The sequence below is a fragment of the Papaver somniferum genome, chromosome 8 (assembly GCF_003573695.1).
Source record: "Papaver somniferum cultivar HN1 chromosome 8, ASM357369v1, whole genome shotgun sequence".
NCBI classification, from domain to species: Eukaryota; Viridiplantae; Streptophyta; class Magnoliopsida; order Ranunculales; family Papaveraceae; genus Papaver; species Papaver somniferum.
The window spans coordinates 166,059,458-166,077,469 of record NC_039365.1 but is presented as its reverse complement, the minus strand read 5'-3'; the positions used below and the strand labels follow the sequence as shown (position 1 = coordinate 166,077,469).

The window sequence follows — 18,012 nt, the reverse complement described above, 5'->3', positions numbered from 1 at the left end:
AAGACAAACAATAGTTTACAGTATAAAACTCACTAAGACGATGTCAATAGCATCAGGTTCACAGAAAGCTTCATTATCGATTCCAAGATGAATCTCTTGTTCATATAAATAACGATATGAAACCACTTCAGAAAAATGAAACAGAGAATACCAGTTTAGAAGTGTGTATCCATATGGTTCAAAGGGTAATCAAAGCTTTAGTCTCTTCAATTTGAGTCGACTCCATTACCTTTGTTTCTTCTTCCCCTAGTTCTTTCAATGAAACTAATGTGTTCCTGTGAGGGAATACTTGATTAATCCGTTCCTTGAATTCCGCAAGCGGTTTCGAGGTTGAAGCTTTTGGATCACAAATGTAGAGATAATGACCACGAAGCCTCCCGTGACCGAAAGTTAAAACACCCCCACTCTTCATAAGAGCTACCACTGATTCGTCATCATCAATCCGAAACTCTTTACTCCATCCCAAGGACTGATGTTCCTCCCCCTCGTCATGATTATCATTCTTCTTTGCTAATAGCCATATGTCATAAAACTCAATTCCTTCCGCAATTATAAAGGCAGCAATAAATAGAATCCCATTCAAAACCCCTATAAAATTAGTCTCCCAATCACCATCTGGTGTTAAAGGAGGTGGTAAAATATTTTCACAAAACTTTTCTTCCGCCAAATCGAAAGTCACAATCATTTCCTTAAAATTATCCTTCCAATAAAGAGCTTCACTAGCAAGGACACCGTGACACCAAAGACATGTATTTAACTCTAACTCAAGATCTAACTTTCCAAGGTTCCTCCATCCATCACCATTGCCTAGAGTGTAGACGTGGATTTCTGCATACTGGTCCCAATTATTTAGATACATACCTACAACTTTGTATTCATTGGATGAAGAAACATAACCGAATCCACTCGTCCAATCATGATATTGCCGGTCACAATCTGTCTTGATTTCTGAAAGCATAACATATTCTTTTGTGATGGGGTTGCAGATATAAGTTCCCTCTGGGCCTTGAGAAACACAGATCAAACCATTAGACGAACCAATAACGCGAGCATCTTTAAACGGTGGGCTAAAACTAAATCTTTTAATTCTCTCGATGGATGTTGTTGACTCATGATTCTCGTTATATTCAAAATAGTGAAATTTTTCATTTTCATTTAAATAAGTAACCGGCTTCCAATCACATGTAAAAGCAATAAAACTTAACTTATCAGAATCATCAGAAGGATTATTTAGATGATGCAAGTGCATTTTAAAGAATAATGGATGATGACAGGCAAGATGATTCCAAGTTTTGCATATAGATTTGCAATCAAGGACTGATTCAGTTGGTACTCGAGTTAAAATGTCTAATATAATCTCTAAAGGGAGAATTTTGAAATAATCCATGGAACCCGTTCAATCTTTAACGACAGAAACAACAATTCCTTGAGAGTTTGAGAAATAATAATGGAAACCTACAGGGAAAATGAGGGTTCGACCTGCGTTTGGAAATGAAAAAGAAAATAGAAGAGCAAGTTAGACTCAAAAATGAATTTGTTATCTTCACGCACGTTGTATTTCTTAGATAAGCCCTGAAGACATAGCCTATGCCTAGTCATAAGATCATATAATAACAGGCTATCCAAAACATGCATGCACGTTGTATTTCCTAGATAAAACCGTAGTCACAGCCTAAAAACATCATTCGACAACCAAAACATCATTTTTCTCTACAGTAAGCTTAACCAACCATTATTCGACAACCAAAGCATCCTGTACAATTTTTTTTATATATTGATAGCCAAAGGTTCTGTTTCTAAAGTCATTGCTCCAATGTCCAATCCAATGAAATTTATCTTATGTTTTAGAATGACGTATTTTGTTTTATATTTCATATTTTAAATGATTTCTTTTGGTTGAAAAACGTTTTGTTTCTTGAGTCGTTGCTTCGATCCAATGGAATCATCAGCCTAAAAAAGAGAGATTGAGCGGCCATGTAGAGAGAGATTTTTTGGGAGTGCAGGCAGCAGCTATTTAGGATGTGCCATCGGTGAACTTTCATTTTCTTATTTAGGTCTTCCTCTTGGTGCAAAGGAAAGACAAACATTAATCTGGGAGCCTATTATTGAAAAAATAGAGAAAAGACTTGCTAACTGGAAAAAGAAATACCTAACAAGAGGTGGCAGATTAGTACTTATTAAGAGTACTCTAGCAAGTATTCCTATCTATATATTGTCACTATGTGTTATTCCAGTTTCAGTGGCCAAGAGAATTGAAAGGATAATAAGGAATTTTTTATGGGGGGATACAACAGAGAAGAAGATTTTGCATTGGGTGGGTTGGGGCAGGGTTTGCAAGTCGAAGAAGCTAGGTGGTTTAGGGATTAAAAAGATTAAAATTTTAAACAAGGCACTGTTGTCTAAGTGGATGTGGAGATATGGTGTTGAAAAGGACCATTTGTGGAGGAAAATTATTCACCACAAGCATGGCGGTAATGAAGAAGTTTGGTACCCGAAAAAGGTTTCTACAGCTCATGGCACAGGTTTGTGGAAAGGCATATATGGAAACTCTACCTCTTATTCAGCAAAACACCCGTACTTCTGTCAACAATGGGTTCAAAACTAGTTTTTGGAGTGATTGTTGGTGTAGCTTGATACCTTTACGCACTAAGTATCCCCGTTTGTGGAAACTCAGTAAAGCAAAGGAAGCATCAATTGGAGAAGTCATTTCTTGGGCGAGTTCTAATTCGGCGTGGAACCTTCAATTTAAAAGATGTTTGAAACAAGAAGAGATTAATGAAGCAATTCAATTGTTGGGACATATTGGTAATCCGGAGATTCCATCAAATCAAGAAGACAACAGATCTTGGCTTCCTTCACAAACAGGTATGTTTACAGTTAGTTCCTGCTATTAAATGCAAAACATGGATGTCTCTACCGACCGTATCGCCTTCACCAAACCCAAACTGATTTGGAATGATGTCATACCTTCAAAAGTCTCTTTTTTCTTATGGGCTACTATGTGGGATGCTGCTCCAACCTTGGATAATCTGGCTAGAAGAGGAATAACAATATCTTCTCAACAATGTGTCTTGTGTCGGAAGGAGGATGAATCAACTAACCATATCCTTCTACATTGTGATTACACCTATAAAGTCTGGAGCTATTTTCTCAAGTACTGTCAGGTTAAAAATGCTTTCCCTAATACTACCGCAGTTTGTTTAAATATGTGGAGACGAAAATGTCCCGATGATACTCAAGATTTCATATGGAATAATCTTCCATACGCGGTTTGGTGGGCTACGTGGCTGGAGAGAAATAGAAGATGCTTCCATAACAAAATTCAACTTGAAGAGGATACAATCATTGCCGTGAAGGCATTCTTATTTCAATGGGGATTACCGACCAAATCTTTCAAAGGTTTACTTTTTGATGATCTCGTCGTAAATTGGGGAAGTAAAATATACCAAATGTAATTTGTAATTTTTGTTTTCAGCCACGCTTGTTTCCGTCTGTAGACTGTATGACCTTCTGTACCTTTGTGCCTCCTTGGCGCCGTGTTATCAATTTTAATCTATCTTCAAAAAAATAAATAAATCATATCCATAAGGTAAACTCCCCGTATATTTGACTAAACATTGCTGTTAAAATGAGATTTAGTAAAACCTGGATGTAATAAATGGTACCAACTCCCTGGTTCATAGTCATATATAATAATTTTGGGTTATTCCAAATTCTGATTTTCATCAATCAATATTTCTGATCATATGTAGTGAGATTTATAGATACTATTCCTGTACTTTGAAATCAGGTGATGTCAGGCTTGGGTTTATGTTAATGTTTTGGATGGTCCTTTATTTGGTCTTCTGACTTCTGTTCATTTTATTATGTGGCATGAACTGCATATGTTGTTGAGTATGAACCTTCTGATATCCTCATTTCTAGATACCTTCAACAACATATGCAGTTCATGATATCCTCACTACCTTCTGAGAGACACCTTCAATTCAATCTAAATAAATAATATCTTACAATGCCAAGCAATTGGAACCTAAGTCTATACAATATAATAGTTTATGATATCCTCATTTCTTGTCTAAGCTCTCCAAAAGATCTCTCTCTTTACATGGCCGCTCAATCCCTTATATAGGGTCTTACATAGTGGATGACAACTAATAAAGTCCCTATTTTCGGATTTGATGTGCGTTACTAACGCATACTTACATTGACTCTTCTCGCACACATTCTCAGCTTCGCATAGTTCTTCAGACTTTACTCGTGATTATCTGACGTCATCTGATACGTCATCTTAAATAAGCTATATGCGAAATTCTTCGCTCATACTCAATTGTCTTGATTTCGCTTACTTGATGAGTGTGCGGTAATTTACCCCTACATTTTTCCTCTTCTCATGTCGTTCCTTCAACAGAATGGGCGATGTGAGAAATTCTTGATTTATAATGCCGCACCTGTTTATCTTTTCATATCCCTACTTCGCCGACATACTTCCGTGATTTTTGTTTATTTATCTTCACATGTCAACTTTAAACGGTCACTTTTGTGTCTATTTATTAACTGAATTTGAGGAGAGATAATCTTTTCTTTTTTTACTTCATCTTCCCTTCTGAAAATCTTCTTCTTCTAAACTCTCTCGAAATTCCTTCATCTTTTGTTTTCAGAGAGTTGATTTTGATTTTGCTGCTGTTTCTATGGATCTTAACCCAAGGTTTGTATATTCTGCTGAGATTGATCTCGTCTTCTCTTCTTTTCTTTTGATAATCATGATTGTTTATCTTACTGCTAACCCAATTCCCATACTGCAGCAAAAGTTCTTCTTCTGGTAATGTCAAGGCCACTGTTTCGAACCTTAGATCTTCATCAAATATGAAGAACAAAGAATCTCACAAAAGGAAGCCTTCGCATAACAAAGGAGTAAGAAATATTTTGTTTTTTACAAAACGATATTGTTTCCTCTGTTTCTTATCTGTGTTGTTTTCGCAGGATTCTGATCGTGAGATTGATGGTGGGAAGGGGCCTAAAGTTAAGAGAATTCGCAAAGCCTTAACTAATAATAACAATCTCGTTGTTTCTGATTTTGATTTCACAGAGATCGATACTCTAGCTTTTGTCGATTCTCAAACTCGCGGCAGTACTAATTCTCCTATACAAAGCTTGTTTGTCTATGCCCCTCCAAACATGACTACTCCTCTTAAGGAAATCTCTCCCCCTAAAGAGAATATTCTAACTGATCAGGCAATGAAGGAAGTCTCTGCTCCTGCCTCTGTAATCTCGTAAGGAAAGGATAATCAATTCGTTTCAACTTTTGTGAATGTTCCCTCATTCGCAGATACTAACGTTTTGAAGGAGAAAGCTAACATTCCTGCTCCTTCGGGTAATGTTATTCCTCCTTCTTTCATTTCTGCTCCATCTTCTTCCTCATTCACTTCCTTTTCTTTGGAACCTATTTCGATTGATAATACAATCTTGGAAGGTGTAGGCTCTGCTTCTCAATCTTTGTATGAAATTATCAATGTTGCCCACTCATCCATCAAAGATCCTTTTAAACTTCGCATTTGTACTGTTCTGAGAAAATTGTTATGCGAATTTCCTCCCAACAAGGCCACAAGGGAGGAGATCTTCTCTCAGATTAAACCAAGTGTCCATATCGCTCTAGACGTTCCGGTAAGCATCTTTTGATATTCGTCTTCTTAATTAAGACATGGCACATGTTTACTCTTATCTTTTTTCTGCTTTAGGAATCTCATCGTCGCATGATTTTAGCTGAGGGATATTTTGAATCTAACTACTCCAAGCTAGAACTTTCTAATCATAATGTTTCCATTGAAAAAGAAGTTAATAGGCTGAAAGGAGAACTCCAAGCTGCAACTCTTGACTCTGAAGATCTTCGCAACCAAAACCAAAAACTCAGAGGTATTTTGCTCTTTTTTCATATGATTTATATTCTATAGGTACTTTGCTTTTCGGACCTATTTTTTGAATTTCTTCGTTCCTATATCAAGATTTAAACCAGAAATGCATTTCGTAAAGATACGATTTTCAATTCGTTGCCGAAGATGCTCCTGCAGATAATGAAAAGTTGTAGATTCAAATAAATCAGTTAAATAACGAGCATTCATATTCGCTTGATCAAATTAATAACCCGACACTCGAGAATAACCAATTATCCTAGCAAAATGACATACTAGATGCCCAAATTTCCCATATATCTAAATTATTGCATAATGCTGATCTAAGACATCAAACCTTGTCACATGAGAATCAGGTTCTTTCTCAGGAAAAAAGATCCTTTTTAAGTAAAGAAGCGATGTTTTCGCGTCAGTATCTTATTCTTCAGAAGAATTGCGATGATATAGAGGAGACCCTTCGCTTGTTAAAGAATCAACATGATGAATCGATAAAGGAGTTAACTACTCAGAATGAAAAGATTAATCAGAGTAAGATAAACTTGACTGTGAAGATGAATCAACTTCAGGAACATCATAATCAGCTCAAATAATCTCATAATGCCCTTAAGAAAGAAAACACTTCCCTTTTTAGGGAAGAGAAGAAGATTCGATCTCGTCTCCATAGTTTAGTTGGTGATGATTTTGATAAGGCTATGGAAGATATGAAGAATAAGGGTCTTGATTTATCTCAATTTCTTCTTTCGCTAAAGGAAGGTAGTCATATGGAATTGGTTGCCTCAATTTACTTGTCTCCTTTAATTATTACTTGAATTTTGTTATTGCAGAAACTTCTTACAATTTATGATTCGATGTTACTCTTGCAGATTCTGAAAAGTAGCATCAATGTACCATTTCCCAATTGAGATCTGAACTAGCCAAAGTTCGTAAATATTGTGCGAATCTTGAGGTCTCACGTTCGAATCTTGAGGCCTCACTTACTAATTCTCGGAATCGAGCACGAAGGTGATTTTCGTATCTTCAAAACTTCACGGATATTAACACCAGAAATGCTGAGAAAGGTGTCGCCCGTGGTGCCCACATTAAGACTCAAGCTCTGGTCAACAAAATTCTTTTGAGAAAATATCTTCCTCTGGTGAATGTTTCTCCACTCAATATAAGAGATGATGAGGAACTTCCTGAACCTGACAATGACTATGATTATGTAAGTGGTGATGAGGAAGATCTCGAAACTCCTCTTCCATAAGATCAATCTTAAAAGGACAAATCCTGTGGTGATCTTTCTAAGGATTCAAATTCTGGTAACAAGGTTAATGTTGAAGTTGAGGACCCGAACTCCTGCAACAAGGTTGATACTGAAGCTTCTTTGAACAATAAATATGCACTTCTTAATGATGCTTAATTTTTGTTTTTCCTTGGTTTTTTGGTGCATGTGAGACATATTTTACTTGTAGCACTTGCTTCTTGACAAGAGAGATAATACGTTTTCTTATTTTAATTCACATACTTGCCTCTTATTATATTTCTTGTAAGAAACAAGTCAATGGATCTGCGCGAAATTATATAGATGCATAACTTATTTTTCTCATGAGGTCTTATTTAGCCTTCCTAAGTAAAGGTCTTATTTTTCCTAATATTTGACTTTATTTCTGTGCGACGAGATCGCATGCGGTCCTTACGCCAAGATGTAATGACCCTTTGATCTCCCCTTATCATATTCTTGTATTATTGCCTATGTAGGTTTGATAGGTGTGTAAATATGATTAGCCTTGATACTCCCATGAGCAAAAAGCCTCATGACATTTACGTCTTTTGAGACAATTCATCTCCTTAATGGAGGTTGCCGTCCTTATATTCCTCCTGTTGCCCCTTAAAGAAAGCTTACCCCTACCGGGTTAAGGTGGGCTCCTCCCATCCAGTGATGCAATAACCAGTTGTTTTCGCAGTCTCTTATCCCTCCACCGATAAGTTTTATGGTTACGAGACTGCACCTTAAGTGGGGTTTGTTCGGACCGAGTGAATCATAGTCAAGCCTTGTCAATAGCGACAAGGTATGCTCCAGACGCCCTGGGAACTCTTAACTCAACCGTGTACCTCGGCGCCCTGATCGAGTTTCTGCACTCCTTAGGAAAGATCTTATTACCTTAATCTTTCTATTTAGGTGTCTCTCCTGGATGGGATTTTATCTTACCCCAAATCTCCATGACTCAAGCTCCAGGGTCGATGTAGCTTTCACTTGAGCCATGTTAACTAGGTTTTCCCCAATTATGACGTGCATTAGGTATTACTGTTGCCTCTTGATATGCGCGAACTAGGGTGCATGCCACAATTGGATGCCTAGCGTCCCTAAGTATAGTCTTTACTTTTATTGCCTTTTATTAAGGTCTTATATTTTCCTTTTATTCATATGAGAATCATTTATGAAAGAGCGAAATCTTCAAGTTTATTCTCATATGTGAATAATACACTGTTTTTCAATGTTTATAAACTCGCATCCTTAAGTTAGCAAACTTCTTTTTCGTACATGCGACTACTATCGCAAGTTTTTATGGGTAATACTTCTTCAAATATAATCTGTTCCACGGATGGTCTAGCTTGCAACCTGTATTCCTTCCTTCAGGATCCATCAACTCATAAGCTCCATTGCCAACTACTCTTTTTATTATATATGGTCCATTCCATTTTTTTCCAACTTTCCATCCCCTCCTTTCTGGTACGGTGGTATTTCTCTCAGCACCAGCTCTCCTGGATGAAATTCTCTTATTTTGACGCGCTTGTTATATTCTATGGCTATCCTTTTCTGGTAATTTTCCATATGTTGTAGAGCGATTTCTCTCGCTTCTTCTAAATCATCAAGTTTTGCTAGAATTAAATCCGCACTTAGATTATTTTCCCATGCTTCTTTCTTTGTTGTAGGAATGATGACCTCTGTTGGTAATAACGCTTCTACCCCATATGTCAAACAGAAAGGTGACATTCCCGTTGATTCTCTCCTAGTCGTTCTGTATTCCCATGCTGCATTATGTACTTGTTCGCACCACCTTTTATTATATCCTTCCAACTTATTCTTCAATGTATCTGCGATTGTCTTATTCGTTTCCTCTGCTTGTCCATTGCTTTGTGGATACAAGGGCGTGGATTTTCCGCTTTGAATCTTGAATGCATTAAGTAACATTTCTATATTTTCTCCTTCAAATTGTTTTCCATTATCAGAAACTAGTTGCGCAGGGATTCCAAATCTACATATGATATTCTCAAATATGAACGTGAATATATCCTTGTCTCGAACATGTTGCACTGCTTTTACCTCTGCCCATTTGGTGAAGTAATCTGTTGCTACAATTAGATATCTCCTTTGTCCTGTTTCTGCTATAAATGAACCAACAATATCTATTCCCCATTTTCCAAATGGCCATACATTTGTTGATGAATTTAACATCGCTCCAGGTGCATGTATCTTTTTTCCATGACGTTGGTACTCTTCGCATCGCCTTGAAAGTTATTTTGCATCCTCATGCATGTATGGCCATTAATACCCTTGTATCTTTGTCCTATATGTTAAAGACCTTCCTCCACTATGGTTCCCTGCATCACCGTAATGCAAGGCCTTCAAAATTTCCATGCCTTCTTGTCGTGTTAAACACCTTATCGAAGGTCCAAGGAATGACTTTCTGTACAAGACACCATTTCTCATCTCATAGTTGGTTGCGCGACTTTTTAATCTGTGTGCTTCTAGTCTGTTCCTTGGGACTTCTCCCTTTTCCAAGTATAAATGAATTTGGGTTCTCCAATCTACATCGTTGTTCGTTTGTGCATCTTCTGTGCTTTCTACTATCATTACATCTACATCTTCTTCTTCTTTCTTTATGGATGGTAAAAGGAGTTTTTGTATCTTTAGATCTCGCGCAACTGGATCTACTAGCCTAAAGGGATGAAATCCAATGCATATGCGAACCGGTTTTTCTTCCTACTTATATGCCTCCAACTTATTTTTGGAATTTGTGCTGCTAATTCTAGGACTAGCTTCTTGTATTTCTGTAAAGATGGATCATTTGTACTATATGCACCTTCTATCTGACAGATTACTAACTGTGAGTCACTAGTTACTCTAGCATCCTCTATTTGCATTTCAATTGCTAACTTCAATGTATGCACCACCGCTTCATATTCTGTTTCATTATTTGTGGATGCGAACTCCAACCTGAATGAATAAGCCACTCGCACTCCTGTTGGTGAAATAAAGACAATTCCAATTCCATTTCCTTCTCTGTTTGATGATCCATCCACCAATATCTTCCATCTATTTGAGTTACGATCTGTCAACAAATCTTTAGGATTCCCATGTTCTTCATCCATGTCCATCATTTCTTCTACATATTCATCCTCCTCCAACGAAAATTCTGCTAAAAACTCTGCGATGACTTGTGACTTTGGAGAAGATAACACTTCATAGTTGCTCTCAAAGTTCCCTACTTGTACATCCAATCTTTCAATTCTACCTGATTTCTTCGAATTTTTCATTGCAGGCTCAATTGGTACCTTTGTTAGTACCTTAATCTTATGAGCATGAAAATATATGCGAAGCTTATACGATGCATAGACAAGTGCGAGAATTAATTTTTAAATTTTTGAATAATTTTTCTCTGCGGCATTGTACATTTTGCTTATATAGTATATAGGCTTTTCTACTCCTTGATCTAAACATAGCAGGACAACACTTAATGCATGCGGTGTTGATGCAAAATACAATAAAAATTCTTCTCCTGGCTCTGCTTTCTGTAGAATAGACAAATTTATCAGGTAATTATTTATGTTATGTAGCGCCTTGTCACATTCTTCTGTCCATTCAAACTTTGTCCCCTTCTTTAAGATATTGAAAAAAATGTTTGCATTTGTCTGATGAACGCGAAATAAACCGTCCCAATGAAGCTAGTAGTCCATTTAGCTCCTGTATGTCTTTCACCGTTGCGGGGGGTGGCATATCACGAACTTCCTTCACCTTTTCTGGATCGACTTATATTCCCTCCTTGGATACAATATATCCTAAGAATTTTCCTGATGCGACTTCGAAAACACATTTTTATGGTTTGACTTTGATGTTAATTGTCGCATTTGTTCAAATATTTCTATCAAATTATCGACATGAGTTTCAGCTTCTTTGCTCTTCACCAACATATCGTCGACATAGACCTCTAACGTCGTATGTGTCCACTTTGCGAACACCTTTTCTACGATTCTCTGATATGTCGCACCTGCATTTTTCAATCCAAAAGGAATTTTTGTATAACAATATAATCCCCTGGGTGCGGAAAAAACGGTATGTTCTTGATCTTCTTCAGACAGAGGAATTTGATTATAACCTTTATACCCATCCATCAACGAAAGTCTGCCATTTCCCGATGCTTCTTCTACCATTTGTGGGATATCTGGTAATGGAAAGCTGTCATTTGGACATGCCTTATTTAAATCACTGAAGACTATGCAAATTCTTATCCCCTTATTCTTCTTTGGCACTACCACCATACTTGCTATCCACTCTGGATATTTTGCTGGTCTTATAATTCCTGCCTCAAGCATTTTCTGTAATTCTGCTTCTATTTGAGGATGATATGTGGTTGCTATATTTCTTATCCTCTGCTTAAATGGCCGTGCGTTCTTCTTGATATCCAACCTGTGTCATGCGATAAAAGGATCTATTCCTGGCATCTCTTCCATGCGAAAATGTCATTGTACTCTCGCAAGATGTTAATTGTTCTCTCCTCTTCCTCTTTATCCATTTTTTTTCCAATTCTCAATATCTTTGGTTCTTCTTGAGTTCCAATATTTATCTCCTTCGTTGGCTCTGCTGCGGCAAAATTCGTTCTTGGTTCTCCCATTGGGGTTGGCTCCTTTATTTCTTGAATTGGCTCACCTTCTTTTTCTGGTATTTCGCTTGGTATTCCCACTCCTTCTTGTGCTCTGATCATGTATATCCTTAATTCTTCTTCTTTCTTCAATTCTTTTGCTTTTCTCCAGCGATATTTTCGCTTCTTTGCACGTCCTTCATAGTTTCTTACATCCAACTGGTTGCAGATTTTCGCACTCATAGCATTTCCTTGAATTTCGCCTATCCCACTTGGAATTGGGAATCTGACGCGTTGATGTAATGTAGACGCTACAACTTTTATCGCATGTACCCACGGTCGTCCCAACAGCATGTTGTACGGTGATTCTACATCCATATAGAAATCTGAATGTGAATCTAAGTAATCAAGATTTGTTGCATGTTGTGGTTGTAGCAGAATTTCCGTTGGAGGAGGATGAATATGTAAAAAAAATGATGGAAACGAATAAGACAATCGCAGTTACATTGAAGAAGAATTTGGAAGGGTATAATAAAGGGTGGTGCGAACAAGTACATAATGCAGCATGGGCATACAGAACCACTAGGAGAGAAGCAACGGGAATGTCACCTTTCTGTTTGACATATGGGGTAGAAGCGGTATTACCAACAGAGGTCATCATTCCTACAACAAAGAAAGAAGCATGGGAAAAGAATATAAGTGGGGATTTAATTCTAGCATAACTTGATGATTTAGAAGAAGCGAGAGAAATCGATCTACAACATATGGAAAATTACCTGAAAAGGATAGCCAGAAAATATAAAAAGCGCGTCAAAATAAGAGAATTTCAGACAGGAGATATGGTGCTGGGATAAGTACCACCGTACCAGAAAGGAGGGGATGGAAAGTTGGAAAAAAAATGGGATGGACCATATATAATAAAAAGAGTAGTTGTAAATGGAGCTTATGAGTTGATGGATCCTAAAGGAAGGAATACAGGTCGCAAGCTAGACCATCCGTGGAAAAGATTATATTTGAAGAAGTATTACCCATAAAAACTTGCGATAGTAGTCGCACGTACGAAAAATAAGTTTGCGAACTTAAGGATGCGAGTTTATAAACGTTGAAAAACAGTGTATTATTCACATATGAGAATAAACTTGAAGATTTCGCTCTTTCATAAACGATTCTGTTAGAGCATTGCTCGGTTGAACCCACCAAGCATTGGCATGTCAAGTTTGGTTGTCATATTTTAGTGAATCAAAACTCATGTTAAGAGTCGCTTGATTATGTACTAGAGTTAAACTTCGTATAGGTTAGCTTGAAAGTATTAGGATATGAGACATTACAAGTATTGCAAAGTCTTGAAGATGTGAAGAAGCAAGGAGCTACAACGACAACAATAATCCTTCCACTTGAGGTTAGTGATATTTGACTTGAACTGTTTCATTCCCTAACGTATCTTTCAAGTTGTGCATATTGAAAACATAACTGCGAAGCATATTTGAACTCTAGATAGACATAGTATTAAGGAATACAATACGAGGTTTATTGCTTAACCATTGAAATTTGTAGATAAGACATCGCCATAATCATTTGAATGTTATTGTGATTATGTATGGGTATGAGGTGAGGATTTCATCCTAGGGAACAATGTTTACATGTGTTCTAAGGAAGTAAGTTCATAAACTTGTTTGTGAACCGAAAAGGAAATTGCCAGGAGTTATTGGTTTTGTTATTCATTGAATATCTTATGAACAACTAATATGTGTGATAGAGTATTATCGCTCACAACTTGTTGTGTTCTTGGTAGAACTATTCACAAAGTCCTGACTTATGTATTGGTATAACGTTTAGTAGTAAAACCAATATTAAGTAATCACCTGTGGTATGATCGGATTATGTCTGACCTTGGGGAAAGGGAACCGATCCTAGTAAGGGAAAGGGAACCGATCCTAGTAAGGGGTGCAGTACATCAAGGGGAACCGATACTTGTATGGGGTGCATCAAGGTTTATGACAGAAAGGGGAACCGATACTATGGACATGTACAACACATATAAGTTATATACCATATATATATGGGGAAACGATCCTAGTACCTAGTCAACCGAATCTTTGGGAAGCTAGTGTGACTATGCGTAGTACTCACATGGAGGAAGAACCGAAACTTGTTTTGGTAGAACCGTCAAACCCATGATTGTGATTGAATGTTGGTTTGATCAATCACATAGTTATTGAAAGTCAGATGAACCAAATATAAACTTGTTTGGAAGTGTAGCAAATCGGTTTCAAGGTTGTAAGTATGAAAGAGAACTTAAAAAGTAAAGATGTCGACAAACTTTGAACACGTGCTGTGAATGTTTATTTCTATAATTGTTCAAAGATATTCCTTAACGACTAAGGGAAGAATATCTCAGGATCGAAAAATAAGTAAGTTAAGAATATTTTAATTAAGGTTATTAATTTCATTTTGTAGGGAAATTACAGAATTAGTAATGTGCATTTACTAATTAGATTTTCCGAGAGATTTCAATCATTATTTTTGGACAGAGCATTTCCAGGAATTACGGAAACCAAATTTGTGATTTATTGAATATCTTGAGAATATTTTCGGTTTTGGATATTCCTTGGTGTCCAAACTTCCTTGTCTATAAATACACGAAGTTTTCCTTTCTAGCAGACTAATCCTTCGTAACAACAGATTTACTCTTTTGTTGTTGTTATTGGTGTAGCCGCCTATCGGAGAGGAGAGTAATCTAATTAGGTGAAATCTCTTACGGCTGCTCAGTTTAAAGTATTCTTTGGGATTGAGAAGCTCTAGCACGACCCGTTGGTGGGAAACTAGATAATTGCTGTTTATCTTTGTTTTCGATTGATTTGATTGACTAACGGTGGTTGAAATCTGATTGCACCTAGTTTGTTTATTCTTGAGAATCTTCTCTTATGATATAAGATTCACTCAAACTAGTTCATAGTTTCGACAAGGATCTTTAGACCATTGTTAGTTCTAAAGACGATCTTGTGATAATCCATTGTTAACAGACTCCATTCTGTGCGTGATTGAGCATAAGAGATTCAAGTGATTGTGTGCAGGTTTTTATTGAAAATTTGAAGACAAAGAAGATATTGAAGATCTGACTTGGGTTTTACAATCTTTGGTGTGCACAATACTTGTTTCGGTAAAAGAGGATCCAATTAATAATCGGTTTATCCTTGTGGTAGATTGGATTGATCAATTGAGTAGATCGGCATCAACACAGTTCTTCGAATTAAAGGTGTTGTTGGATTAATCTTAATCGATTACCTTTGGGTTATTGAACATAAGATATATCTAGACCCGACGAAGGAGTTTATGTTGAGATAAACGGAAGAGCCTTTGTCCGACTCATATCACTTGGTTGAATAGAGTTGATATCAAACAGATTTCTTGTTCCTTTACTGTTTGGAATACGAACCAAAGGGATTAGTCCAAGTACGTTACTTATTTATAAGTTGGAGGCGTGGGAATACATACGGAACTAGGTGAACTATTACTTGGTCTCAACTATACGAAGTTAGTGTAATTTTGTGTAGCAGCTTAATCTTGAGAGTATTCAATTCTGGACTAGGTCCCAGGGTTTTTCTGCATTTTCAGTTTTCCTCGTCAACAAAATCTTGCTGTGTCATTTACTTTTATTTTCCGCATTATAATTGTTTTATTATAATTAAAGTAAATTACACAAACGTTAATTCCTATTTACTTGATAAGCAATCATATTGTGTTTGGTTAAGTCCGAACCTTTGTATCAAGTAAACATACTTCGTTGTTGTACTGTCTCGATCTCGTATCCATAGACAATCACACGAAGTGTGAACCGATTAGTTGTATTGTCTCGACTCAGTCCATAAACAATCATTTTCGGAGAAAAGACTTATACGTAGGAAATTTTTTTAGCTTGAGGTATATTTGGGTTCCCTCTCCTTTTCAATTGGTATCAGAGCAGGCAAACACGAAAAGATCTAACAATCCGTGTTTGGTGCGATCCAACCTATAAGAATGAATCTAATGAGTGATTTAGTTAAGGTAAGTCAAGATATTGAGAACAAGATCTCAAGGAAAACCAATGGAAATTGGTCTCGAAAGTCTTTTCAAAAATCAAAGAAAAAGTCTATGACTAATAATCTGATTACGAATTAGGTTCCTGATCAAAAAGGGGTGAGTTCGAAACTCAAGAAACATGGTTTGGACTCGTCTCCAATTCCTTGTGAGAAATCGTCTGAAAAGGGATTCGATTCGCTCGTTTTCCTGAGTTCTGAATTTGCTAAAATGATGGAAAGCTTTCTCAAACATATTGAAAAAATTTCGGAAAATGGTAAATCCATTAACAGTCTAGACGATGTCCTAGAACTTATTGTTCAAATGGATGTAAGAATATGTGAAGGAAAGCGAGAAACACTTAGTCTTCAAAATAATCTGATAGATTATGAGGAACAAAAATTGTCTTTATGCAATGAAGTTCGTCAACAGACTATAAAGTGTGAAAACCTTACTCATTCGCTGGAACACTCACAGATAAGGAATAAGGCCCTTATTTAGAATCTTCTTACAGTAACATGCCAAGAGGTATATATGAACAAGTGTTTAGAAAAAAATTTCCAACAAGGAATGAAAACCTTAAGAGGATATATAGAACGTCTTGAACAAGAGACGTTAGCAAACTGTCGACTGGCAGATCTAGACGAAACGGGTTCAAGTTCAAGGAACATACCATCCTAGGCGCAAAATGTAATTAAGGCTATTGTATCTCACAATTCCCTTAACAAAAAGGACGGGTTCAAAACCCACGAAGAAGAACATGATTATGTTCAAAAGGGGGAAGGATCTCCTCATGAAGTGTATGATGAGGATTATCCTCATCCCAGTGCTTAACCGCATTGGAGTGTGCATCCTTACCTTGCCCAATCCTCGGATGTAAGGAAGCACACATATCCTTGGGCAGCTGGTATCCAACTAATATCTCTTATTCAACATAGAGAGATTACACAATCTACCTTAAAGATATTAATCATCTGTTTGGTAGAAAGGTTGTCTTAGAACAACTTGTGTAAAAAGGATAAGCTAGTATCTATTGATACCGATTTTTGGAGATAATCTCTTTGAAAAATATTGTGTTGCTGTAACACATTAGATGGGAAAATCTTTTCAAATCTTGTCAGAATTATTTATTTATGGATGATATCTAAGTTAGGAATGTGTTAAAGGTATTCCTTGTATTAGTACTCAAAATGTCAGAGAACTTATACAAAAGAATAAACTCTCAAACCAGATCTCAAGCACAACTTCTGAAAGCCTTGAGTGGAATGACTTCTAAGGAAAATTTACATCTTGATAATACCTTCAAGAAATCTGGTTGTGAAAATATCGATAATGAAAAAGATGATATGACTCATCTCCTTGTCCAAAACAGTTTGGATGCTAAGGTTGATATTATCAATCTTCGACAAGTCCTCCTCAGTACCATCGAAACTCATCACAGACAGGCAGCATTACTAAGAACTGTTATCTGTAACCAAAGGAAACTGATTAAACTTGGAATCAATAATAGGGAGCATGCAAGAAATATTAATCGGAAGGTTAATGCTTTAGCCTGTGAACATAACCAAGGTACTGTGTGCAGAATCCGAGATATCAGTCGAGATGTTGTTGATGAAGATCCTGAAAAATTTGAGGAAATTGAGGATGACCTTTGAAAAACTCCCGTCAGAAGGTCATTAGAGATTAAGTTATTTGCTGTATTACTTAATCTAGTATAATAGACATCAATTTGTGATTTCTTTCATTGATTGTACTGGTCTATTATGAATAAAATTATTTGATTGGTAATTTTTCTTGTGATAGTTTTCGGTTTACATAGCTTGTGCTTAATTGCTTTTATCTTATTGCTATGTATGTTTATGAGATGTATGTTTTCGGTTTTACTACCTTAAAATTCGATCTCATATATTGTGAACCCTTATGGTTAGGGTGATTTTTTTATTTATCGGGATTAAGTTCTATCCCTAGTAGGTAGGCTTTATCAAAGGATCATGAGGGGTTCTAATAGAAACAGTGTGTGAAAAAGTCACAAATATGTTGAATTGATTTTGGTTTAGCATAAAAGCATATGTGTTTCGACGGTTTTCAACTTTTGCTTTTAATTGTTAAAACCGGTTTTCAACCTTTCTCTGGTAAAGGTTGAGGTGAGTTGTTATTCTTTTGTTTATGCATAAGGATGACAACGTGGTGATATTTCGATATCAATTCTC

At 36.6% G+C, this 18,012-nt stretch overlaps 1 protein-coding gene across 1 annotated transcript; it reads right to left on the bottom strand.

Moving 5' to 3' along the window:
• Positions 1-178: 178 nt before the first annotated feature.
• LOC113306387 (F-box protein CPR1-like) lies at positions 179-1,249 on the bottom strand. The gene has a single exon (XM_026555332.1). The coding sequence runs from the start codon at positions 1,247-1,249 to the stop codon at positions 179-181; it is 1,071 nt and encodes a 356-aa protein (XP_026411117.1).
• Between the last annotated feature and the right edge of the window lie 16,763 nt (positions 1,250-18,012).